The sequence below is a fragment of the Petromyzon marinus genome (assembly GCF_048934315.1).
Source record: "Petromyzon marinus isolate PM22_M1 ecotype Great Lakes invasive population chromosome 80 unlocalized genomic scaffold, UKy_Petmar_22M1.pri1.0 chr80_unloc.2, whole genome shotgun sequence".
In the NCBI taxonomy this organism is placed as follows: Eukaryota; Metazoa; Chordata; class Hyperoartia; order Petromyzontiformes; family Petromyzontidae; genus Petromyzon; species Petromyzon marinus.
In genome coordinates, this window is record NW_027422630.1 from 150,649 (window position 1) to 162,349 (window position 11,701).

At 53.7% G+C, this 11,701-nt stretch overlaps 1 protein-coding gene across 1 annotated transcript in view; it reads left to right on the plus strand.

Moving 5' to 3' along the window:
- Positions 1-11,211, plus strand: part of LOC142908337 (uncharacterized) — an 88,631-nt gene extending 77,420 nt beyond the window's left edge. The window contains exons 22-25 of the mRNA XM_076058894.1: positions 943-1,028; positions 4,020-4,212; positions 4,859-5,311; positions 5,462-11,211. Coding sequence (XP_075915009.1) covers positions 943-1,028; positions 4,020-4,212; positions 4,859-5,311; positions 5,462-6,837 — 2,108 coding nt within the window. The 3' untranslated portion in view covers positions 6,838-11,211. The remainder of the gene's footprint in view (positions 1-942; positions 1,029-4,019; positions 4,213-4,858; positions 5,312-5,461) is intronic.
- Positions 11,212-11,701: the final 490 nt, after the last annotated feature.

An 11,701-nucleotide genomic window follows, 5' to 3' on the forward strand; every position in this document is an offset into this window, starting at 1 on the left:
ACTCACTCACTCGCCCACCACCCACTTACTCTACCACTCACTCACCCACTCACCCGCTCACCCACTCACCCACTTACTCTAGCACTCACTCACCTACTCGCTCACCCGCTCACTCACCCACTCACCCACTCGCTTACTCACTCGCTCACCAACCACTTACTCTACCACTCAATCACCCACTCGCTCACCACCCACTTACTCTACCACTCACTCACCCACTCACTTGCTCACCACCCACTTACTTTACCACTCACTCACCCACTTACTCTACCACTCACTCACTCGCTCACCACCCACTTACTCTACCACTCACCCCCCTGCTTACCCACTCACTCACCCACTCACTCACCACCCACTTACTCACTCACTCACCACCCACTTACTCTACCACTCACCCACCCACTCACTCGCTCACCACCCACTTACTCTACCACTCACCCACTCACTCGCTCACCACCCACTTACTCTACCACTCACCCACCCACTCACTCGCTCACCACCCACTTACTCTACCACTCACCCACCTGCTTACCCACTCACTCACTCACTCTCTCACCCACTCACTCACTCGCTCACCATCCACTTACTCTATCACTCACCCACCTGCTTACCCACCCACTTACTCCACCACTCACCCACTCACCCACTCACTCTACCACTCACTCTACCACTCACCCACCTGCTTACTCACTCGCTCACCACCCACTCACTCACCCACTCACTCACTCGCTCACCACCCACTCACTCACCCACTCACTCACTCGCTCACCACCCACTCACTCTACCACTTACCCACTCACTCACCACCCACTTACTCTAGCACCCACCCACTTGTGTGGCAGTTGCGATATTGCGGTTTTGTTTGTTGTTGTGGTGGTGGTCGTGGTTGTTGTTGTTGACTGTTCGCCCATGGTGGTATTGTTGTGGTGGTGTGCGAGTCAGACTGTAACTACGAGGGCAGGAAGGTGGTGAATTTACAGTCGTTCAGTCCAGACACCACGCGGCCGTGCCAGCTGTGTACATGCACGGTAACAACAACACAACAACAACAACAACATAACACAACAACAATCACACACGCAGACACTCATTGTGGGGAGCGGTGGTGCAGCGATTAGCACGCCGCAGCGCTACGAACGCGGTAGAGACCCGAGTTCTATTCCTGCTCACGGCCAACGCCACTGGATGTGACAGCAGCGATTACAATTTGAACAACTGGTACCTTGGTTGTAGTGGCCAGAGAAAAGGAGTTGCACCTGGGTCTCTGCTAGGTGTAGTGGAGAGAGAGAGAGATAAGGAGTGACACCTGGGTCTCCGCTAGGTGTAGTGGTGAGAGAGATAAGGAGTTGCACCTGGGTCTCCGCTAGGTGTAGTGGTGAGAGAGAGAGAGGAGTTGCACCTGGGTCTCCGCTAGGTGTAGTGGTGAGAGAGAGAGAGAAGGAGTGACACCTGGGTCTCTGCTAGGTGTAGTGGTGAGAGGGATAAGGAGTTGCACCTGGGTCTCCGCTAGGTGTAGTGGTGAGAGAGATAAGGAGTTGCACCTGGGTCTCTGCTAGGTGTAGTGGTGAGAGAGAGAGAGGAGTGGCACCTGGGTCTCTGCTAGCTGTAGTGGAGAGAGATAAGGAGTGACACCTGGGTCTCTGCTAGCTGTAGTGGAGAGAGAGAAGGAGTTGCACCTGGGTCTCTGCTAGGTGTAGTGGTGAGAGAGAGAGAAGGAGTTGCACCTGGGTCTCTGCTAGGTGTAGTGGTGAGAGAGAGAGGAGTTGCACCTGGGTCTCCGCTAGCTGTAGTGGTGAGAGAGAGAGAAGGAGTGACACCTGGGTCTCTGCTAGGTGTAGTGGTGAGAGAGAGATAAGGAGTGACACCTGGGTCTCTGCTAGGTGTAGTGGAGAGAGAGAGAGAGGAGTTGGACCTGGGTCTCTGCTAGGTGTAGTGGTGAGAGAGAGAGAGGAGTTGCACCTGGGTCTCTGCTAGGTGTAGTGGTGAGAGAGAGAGGAGTTGGACCTGGGTCTCCGCTAGCTGTAGTGGTGAGAGAGAGATAAGGAGTGACACCTGGGTCTCTGCTAGGTGTAGTGGAGAGAGATAAGGAGTTGCACCTGGGTCTCTGCTAGGTGTAGTGGTGAGAGAGAGAGAGAGGAGTTGCACCTGGGTCTCCGCTAGGTGTAGTGGTGAGAGAGAGAGGAGTTGGACCTGGGTCTCTGCTAGGTGTAGTGGTGAGAGAGAGAAGGAGTGGCACCTGGGTCTCCGCTAGGTGTAGTGGTGAGAGAGAGAGGAGTGACACCTGGGTCTCCGCTAGGTGTAGTGGTGAGAGAGAGAAGGAGTGGCACCTGAGTCTCTGCTAGGTGTAGTGGTGAGAGAGAGAGAAGGAGTTGCACCTGGGTCTCTGCTAGGTGTAGTGGTGAGAGAGAGAGAAGGAGTTGCACCTGGGTCTCCGCTAGGTGTAGTGGTGAGAGAGAAGAGGAGTTGCACCTGGGTCTCTGCTAGGTGTAGTGGTGAGAGAGAGAAGGAGTTGCACCTGGGTCTCTGCTAGGTGTAGTGGTGAGAGAGAGAGAGAGGAGTGGCACCTGGGTCTCCGCTAGGTGTAGTGGTGAGAGAGAGAGAAGGAGTTGCACCTGGGTCTCCGCTAGGTGTAGTGGTGAGAGAGAGAGAGGAGTGACACCTGGGTCTCCGCTAGGTGTAGTGGTGAGAGAGAGAGAAGGAGTTGCACCTGGGTCTCCGCTAGGTGTAGTGGTGAGAGAGAGGAGTGACACCTGGGTCTCTGCTAGGTGTAGTGGTGAGAGAGAGAGAGAAGGAGTGACACCTGGGTCTCTGCTAGGTGTAGTGGTGAGAGAGAGAGAAGGAGTTGCACCTGGGTCTCCGCTAGGTGTAGTGGTGAGAGAGAGGAGTGGCACCTGGGTCTCCGCTAGGTGTAGTGGTGAGAGAGATAAGGAGTGGCACCTGGGTCTCCGCTAGGTGTAGTGGTGAGAGAGAGAGAAGGAGTTGCACCTGGGTCTCTGCTAGGTGTAGTGGTGAGAGAGATAAGGAGTGGCACCTGGGTCTCTGCTAGGTGTAGTGGTGAGAGAGATAAGGAGTTGCACCTGGGTCTCCGCTAGCTGTAGTGGTGAGAGAGAGAAGGAGTGGCACCTGAGTCTCTGCTAGGTGTAGTGGTGAGAGGAGTTGCACCTGGGTCTCTGCTGGGTGTAGTGGTGAGAGAGAGAGAGGAGTTGCACCTGGGTCTCCGCTAGGTGCAGTGGTGAGAGAGAGAGAGAAGGAGTTGCCCCTGAGTCTCTGCTAGGTGTAGTGGTGAGAGAGAGAGAGAGGAGTTGCACCTGAGTCTCTGCTAGGTGTAGTGGTGAGAGAGATAAGGAGTGGCACCTGAGTCTCCGCTAGGTGTAGTGGTGAGAGAGAGAGAGAGGAGTGGCACCTGGGTCTCTGCTAGCTGTAGTGGAGAGAGAGAGATAAGGAGTGGCACCTGGGTCTCTGCTAGGTGTAGTGGTGAGAGAGAGAGAGAGAGGAGTGGCACCTGGGTCTCTGCTAGCTGTAGTGGAGAGAGATAAGGAGTGACACCTGGGTCTCTGCTAGGTTTAGTGGAGAGAGATAAGGAGTGGCACCTGGGTCTCTGCTAGGTGTAGTGGTGAGAGAGAGAGGAGTGGCACCTGGGTCTCTGCTAGCTGTAGTGGAGAGAGATAAGGAGTGACACCTGGGTCTCTGCTAGGTGTAGTGGAGAGAGATAAGGAGTGGCACCTGGGTCTCCGCTAGGTGTAGTGGTGAGAGAGAGAGAGGAGTTGCACCTGGGTTTCTGCTAGGTGTAGTGGTGAGAGAGAGGAGTTGCACCTGGGTCTCCGCTAGCTGTAGTGGTGAGGGGAAAAGGCGGACGGGCGGGCGGGCGTGGTGCTGGCCACCCACCCCCTCGTGTGCCAGTACAGACCTTCATAGGTGCTGCTACTAGGTAATCACAGCACTTGCCCCTACAGCCTGTTAAGGCTACACGGGGGAGCTTTGTGTTATCTGTGTGTGCGTGTGTTGTCTGTGCTATGCAGCTCGGCGAGGTGACGTGTTCACCCTTCGTCTGCAACTCAACAACACCACCATCACCACCACCATCATCATTGCCACCATCGTCACCACCATCGCCACCACAACCATCATCATCAACATCACCGCTGTCTTCATTAATTGGTGGAGACATCGCCTGTACTGGGAGTGACGGTAAAGTCTCTGGGTCTCTGTGTGGTGAGTCTGTGGGTCTCTGTGTGGTGAGTCTGTGGGTCTCTGTGTGGTGAGTCTGTGGGTCTCTGTGTGGTGAGTCTGTGGGTCTCTGTGTGGTGAGTCTGTGGGTCTCTGTGTGGTGAGTCTGTGGGTCTCTGTGTGGTGAGTCTGTGGGTCTCTGTGTGGTGAGTCTGTGGGTCTCTGTGTGGTGAGTCTGTGGGTCTCTGTGTGGCGAGTCTGTGGGTCTCTGTGTGGCGAGTCTGTGGGTCTCTAGGTGGTGAGTCTGTGGGTCTCTGTGTGGTGAGTCTGTGGGTCTCTGTGTGGTGGGTCTGTGGGTGTCTGTGTGGTGGGTCTGTGGGTGTCTGTGTGGTGGGTCTGTGGGTGTCTGTGTAATGCGTTGTGGGGAGTGGTGGTGTAGTGGTTAGCTCGCTGCGCTATGAACTCGGTAATTCGAGTTCGATTCCCGTTCACACCCAACACCAGTGAAGATTATGTTAAGCGGTGATGTGAAAAACATCGCCGCTGGGTAGACAAAGGCGGCCGGGCGTGGTGCTGGCCACCCACCCCTCGTGTGCCACAATGTCAAGGATATATGGGAGATCTTTCGCTTTGATGCATCTATGAGTCATCAGTTAACATCGTTTTCATCATCATCGTCATCATCTTGCAGGCCCTAAAGTCGAAGGAGTGGAAGATCTTCGGAGCTCATCTCAAGATTTCCCGAACTCCACTCCGATCCCTCATGCTGCATCTCACTCCTCCTCCATCTCCTCCTCTGCCACCTCTTCGCTTGTGGGCAAACTGGGGTCTTCTTCACTTGAATATTGGCCCTCTGACCTGGAGGGAGGAGGTGGAAGAGGAGGTGGTGAAGGACGAGAAGGAGGAGGAGGTGCAGGAGGAGATGGTGGAGGAGATGGAGGAGAGGTAGGAGGTGGTGAAGGAGGAGGAGGTGGCAGAGGAGGAGGAGAGGCAGGAGGAGGTGGTGAAGGAGGTGGAGGAGGAGAGGTAGGAAGAGAGGAAGGGGGAGGTAGAGGAGGTGGAGGAGGTGGTGGAGAAGGTGGAGGAGGAGAGGTAGGAGGTGGAGGTGGTGAAGGAAGAGAGGGAGGAGGAGGAGAGGCAGGAGGTGGAAGAGGAGGGGTAGGAGATGGAGGAGGTGGAGGAGGAGATGGTGGAGGAGGAGGTGGTGGAGGAGGGGTAGGAGGTGGAGGAGAGGCAGGAAGAGAGGAAAGGGGAGGTAGAGGAGGAGGTGTTGGAGGAGGCGGTGGTGGAGGAGGCGGTGGTGGAGGAGGAGAGGCAGGAAGAGAGGAAGGGGGAGGTAGAGGAGGAGGTGGTGGAGGAGGCGGTGGTGGAGGAGGTGGTGGAGGAGCTGGAGAAGGAGGAGAGCCGGTTCTTCCCACGGCTGGCCGGAACCAAAATCTACTCCAGCAGCCATCATCATCATCATCATCGCCATCATCTCCATCGAGGCCATCGTCTTCATCATCGCCATCGTCGCCATCATCACAGTGGCCGCCGGACCGCCACTCAGTCACACGCAGGATCATGATGAAGATAAAGATGATGATAGCACGGGGAGCAGAGGGCACCAGCCAGGAGAGAGACCGGGTGGCCGGAGACCACGTGGCTCGCTTACCAGACAACAACAACAACAGATTCAACAACAACAGAGCTGACGACAACAACAGCAGTGACAGAAGAAACAACAAGAATGGCAGTAGCAACAATGATGGTGACAACAACAACAACAATAATAACAACAACAACACCAACAAGAGTGACAGCCACAACAGCAACAGAAGAAACAACAGCAGAAGCATCAGCAGCGATGAGAATGGAGGCAACGACGAAGTAGGCATGAGGAGGAGGAGCATGGGGGTGAGGATACTGACAGAAGATGCGGAGGTGGTGAAGGAAGATTGGAAGGAGGAGGAGGAGGAAATCGAGGAAGGGAGAAGAGAAACAGAGGGTGGATCGCGAGCTGATGGACGTCAGGGGGTGGATACGAAGATTCGAGGACAGCGGCAGGGAACGATGGAGGAGGAGGTAGATGAGTTGGTGGCAGTGGCAGCAGAGAAATCTCCACAGAAAGCTGTGAACCGCGCCGAGGTTCTTAAAGAAGAAGCTACGAAGAAGGACACGGTGGGTGGGGTCGAGAGGGTGGAAGGTGTTGGCGGTGGTGAGGAGGAGGTGGAGGAGGTCGTGGGCGGACCGAGGAATCGGAAGAAGGGCGATGGCCGGAGGAGTGGGGTTGAGGAGAGGAGAGAGGAGAGAGGCGGGGTTGGTGGGGGAGTGAAGAAAAAGAAAAGAGGTGAGGATGAAGAGGGGAGGCAGCGGAGCAGGAGGCCGCAGAAGAACGAGCGGGAGGAAAGCCCCAGTGAGGAAGTGCTGGAGGAGGAGGAGAAAGAGGTCAGGAAAGAGAAGCATGAGATTAGGAAGAGCGAGGAGATGGACGCAAAGAGGAAGAAAGAGGTGGAGCAGGACGGTGGCGAGGAGGAGGTGGAGGAGGAGGGAGGCGCAGGCCGGAGGAGGGCTTCTCGGCCCTCCCCTCGCGACGTTGCCCTGGCCAGGATCTTCGGCCGTGCTCTGCCCAGGTTCCTGGAGACGCTCGCTGTGCTGAGACGGGGGACGCCGCGGGATCGGGACGGTTAGGACCGGGACCGGATCCCAGATCGTGACAAGGACCAGCGATGCCGCAGAGAACACAAGAACCAGACAGCTGAGACTCGGGACTAGAGGGATCTAGCTCGGGACCAGGGCATTAGACTGAAGACCTTCAAGGACTATGGAGGGTTCAACATCCAATGAGTCTGAGGTCTGCAGGGATCAGGCCCAGTGCCCGCGAGCACGAGAGGGATCGACCCTTGTGGACCACGAGCACCAGAGAACAGAAGAATCAGACAGATCACAGAACCAGAATCTGTATTTATCCTTGAAGAGAGTAAGTATTTCATTATACTGGAGGAGAGTAGGATTGTTTAATTATCCTGGAGTTGAGTAAGAATCTTTAATTGTCCTGGAGGAGAGTAAGAATGTTTATTTATCCTGGTGGAGAGTAGCACTATTTTATTATCCTGGAGAATGAATCCCATGGCACTATAATGTTCATTTTTATAGATGTCCAGTAAGAGAGTTAGTTGAGATTAGAAAGTTACATCAAAAATAAACAATGCAAGTCAGGATTAACGAGTAAGACAGAAAACAGTTAAGAAAGTCACAAATGAATCAATATAAAGAATGGAAGTACAAATTGCACTCGTACACTTCCAAATGCAAGCTTGGGCAAAGCAGCAAAGCACACTCAGGAACAGAGTAATCTTAGCAACAGCTAGGAATGAGGGGATCAGACTGAAGACCTTTAGGACTATAGCGGATTGCCTCCACCAAGACTCCAGTAAGTATTCAGCACCAGGGGGATCCTCAGCGGGAGATCATGTGGAGGACCTTGAGTAGGGCTACTGAGCAGATAATGTTGATGGTACTCAGGTCATCTTGTAGGGACCAGAACCAGGCTTTCGTTAGTAGTAGGACAGTCATCAGGTGCTAGGTGTGGGAATTAGAATCGTCGGGACAGATGGTATGTATGTATGTTGAACTTTTGTGCACCGTACATAGCCAACCACGCTAATCGGAGGTGCAGGGGAAGGACAACAAACTAAACATAACAACAAGCAGCCGTTCTAAAGAAATTAATTCTCTATTTAGTACCGTAGTGTAGAGTAGTGTAGTGGGTAGTCTAGTAGTCTAGTGCATACTAGTGTAGTGTAGTAGTGTATAGTCGTGTAGTGTATAGTAGTGTAGTATGTAGTAGTGTACAGTGTAGTATGTACACTCAACTTCTTTCGCACTAAGTAGCCAACTGTGTTAATCGGCGGTGCGGGGGATGGACAACAAACTTCACAATAACAACAAACTACACAACAACAACAACAAACTACACAGCAACAAACTACACAATAACAACACGCAGTAGTTCTAAAGAAATTCGTTCTCAATGTAGATATGGGACCACCAATAGGAGGACCAGAGGGTGGGGGGGGAGGTCTTAGCAGTGAGGTCAGCTGGGCAAGCAAGGGGGTTCGCGACCAGTGGGCACCACGGTGGCTAGATGTTAACTACCTCGCCTGGTATTCAGGTGGTCGTGGGTTCGATCCCGACCCTGATTATGGCTGCTGCTGCTGCTGCTGTCTATGTGGAGTCTGCGTCTTTATCTCTCCCCGCGGTGGTCACTGCGTGGATTTGTTTTCGGGTCTTCCGGTTTTTGCCTCCACATTTAGAGTCGACGTCACGTGTTTTACATTTCCACGTGATAATCTCGTTCGTTGAGCCATCATTTGTGATGGCCAGGTCGCTTCTGAGAAAGAGCGACATAGCTCAGTTGGGCGCCTTCTTAGCTGGTAAAATTCAAAATAGTTGAGTCGTTCATAGCTTTGATCGAAGGACCAATGTGGGGTGGCCAAACGTTGGTCGTTCTTCCCCCGCACCTCTGATGAGATTAGTTGGCTACAAACGGTACGAAAGAAGTTCAGCGTATGTACACACGTACATACGTCGTCCATACGTCAGCCACACGTCCCTACGGGTTGCCACCTGTCCTGGTTTTCCCAGTAGATTTCTCCTCCCCCCCTCCCCCCTCCCGCACTAAACTTCTGCTTCGGGTTATCCATCACAAGCCGAGATGCTCTACTGGAATTGGCATCGATCTCCACCTTCCCGGTGGTGACTTTTGAAAGATATCCGGATCGAGATTTTAACAATGGGAGATATTTAGAATAGATAAATTAATATAATGGATACATATAATTCGTACGTAAGTTGTCTGATTGAAGTTTGTCTTTCCCCTGGCAGCGGTAATGACGCAATAGGCGACATATGACCATAACCGATGCGGTGATATGTAAACGGCATTTAGCTATATATATTTTGAACCCTAACCGACACAAAATAAAACGATGGCTCGATATTGGCGAGCGTGCTCAACGGTTGCAAAAAGAAAAACGAACAGAATCTCCTGCAGTAACTTTGGTCAAGATATTGGCAGCCCTACTTCTGCCATTGTGAGATACCTGTCGCTATTGCGTCTCCAGTTGTACGAATGTTGAACTTCTTTCACTCGGTAAGTAGCCAACCGTGCTAATCAGAGGTGCGGGGGGAATCACAATGGAAGATCAGAGGTGGCAACTCCTAGCTACAGGTTCTAGACCCCGATGGGACCCCCGACAGAGAACTCGAGGAGCTCGACCGGGGTTGGGTGACGAGAAGTCTCAGGACCGGCACGCAAACGGTGGGTGGGAGGCCAACATTTGCTGGGAACAGAACTCAGGACCGTGGGATCGATACTCAGGACCCCTGTTTTTGGGGACCCACAAGGGACCACATCTCAGGAATCAATAACCCAGCGGGAACCCAGAGGGAAGCCGGCAACGTGGCTCACATTGGAAGTGACGTCACAGAAGCAATCGGGTGCAGGAAGTGATGGCGTGGCTGGCTGGAATGCAAGTGTGAGCGATGCGTTGAGTTAGCGACTACGGGAAGTGATGTCATCATCGCGTAGGGGAGGTACAGGAAGTGATGTCATCGCATAGGAGAGGTGCAGCAAGTTGTTACATCAACGACAAAGCGACGCATTGTAGGGTACGAGAAGGGTAACGTAGGTGAACGTTAAATGAGTCGATGCCGGGAGGAGCAGGAGTTGGTGGTCGGTACGTGGACCGCCATCCCATGGGGCGAATCGCAACCGACGGCTGACGCTGGCTACCAATCAAGCACTCGAGTGGACTACAAGATCCTGCTGCTGACCAACAAGGCACTCGGTGGATTAGCCCCGCAATATCTGCTGCAACCGATCCGTGTTCACTCTGCTCAAACGGTGCACCCAGAGACTTTCAGATCACCTTCTTTTGAGCAAATCCCGAGGCCAAGGCGCTGTCCCTGGGGTGATGCCGCTGCGCTGATGTCCCAGACCGTGGAACAGCACTTCGTGCCGTTGGTAATCAAACAAACGGTGCCGTGAGAGCACATTTAAGTCCCATCTGGAAAATGTAGAATCGACATCATGCATTCAGAGTAGTTGGCTGCTATACATTTGCATGTGATAAGCCACTTTGTTGAGCTATCATTTGTGATAGCCAGGTGGCTTCTTAAAAAGAGCCACGTAGCTCAGTGGGCCTCACCTGGTAATATAAAAACATAGTTTAGTTTTGGTTTTCTCGCTGAGGACAAAGTAAAGATTCCCCGGCTGGGAAGATTCGGTACATCCCGAACATAGCCAGCCCGGCCCGCCCACCTCCATCCAGTATTAACCGGGGCTGGCCACTGGGTTGGAACCACGGCGAGCGGCGAATGCGCGACCGTTGGGCGGCGTCACCGCTCCGTCCGTGTCCGTGCTCACCGCCTGCAGTTCGCCGCCTCTCGCTGTGGGCCGGGCTACCTAAGGAAGGCCCAGGACGAGTTCAGATAATCGTCTCTGGTGTTGTCCGTGAGCGGGAATTGAACTCGGGTCGCCAGGTTCGTAGCGCGATGCGCTAGCCGCTCCGCTCCCCTCCCCAATATCGGGCTTACCAGCAAACGCACGAGAATGATTTTTCCGCCCCCGGCTCACCACACCCAGTATACCTCCTCCAACTAGGAACTCCCTTGCCTGTCGCCACTATTATTGTCTGAGAGTCCTGGCAGCTGTTATTCTGGGAGAACGCATTGAAGAAGTCCGAGATATTTTCAGATTATTGAGACTCGGAGAGACCGGGTCTCAGGGTCTGGAGACTCAGGGAGAGCCGTTCGCTACTGGAGTTGTTTTCTTGCCATGAAATGCGAGTCTTGAAGAGGAGTCTCCATGTGTCCGGAGGCGTCTCAGACCTTCAAACAAAGACGCCTTCTCCAAAGTCATCGTTTTGCTAAGAGTGTTAAAACCCTTACGGCGTGTGTAGCTGCCGTCTGTGGCTTACTTCGTTATCGTGTTATTAACATGAATACTATAACCAGTCGAGTGAAATTTTTTAATGATTAATAAACGATTGTATAAGTTTACGAATGTCACGTGAGCTTACGTCACACGGTCCCTGTGCAGACTGATGCACAGTGGCGGCTGTCACTGGGGGTGCCCACACACAAGACAAAGACCCCCCTCCCCCCCCCGTGTAGCCTTCACAGACTGATGGGGCAAGTGCTGTTAGCGTACACCTATGAAGGCCGACATGGGACACGAGGGGGTGGGTGGCCAGCACCACGCCCGGCCGCCTTTGTCTCCCCAGTGGCGATGTTCACTACGCACACAGCACCGGGTGCTCATTTGAGGCCGAGTCGACCTAGGGGAGGCCCGGGACCGGTCCAGATAATCGTCACCGGCGTTGGTGGCCGTGAGCGGGAATACAATTCTGGTCTCTGCCGGGTTCTTAGCGCAGCATGGCGCTAACCGCTGCGCCACCGCTCCTCACTGGGAGTCAGACAGACGCGTCCACAGTAAGGCCGGAAGCAGGAGGAAGACTTCTTCAGAGTGCTGACGAATCCGCCTGATGGT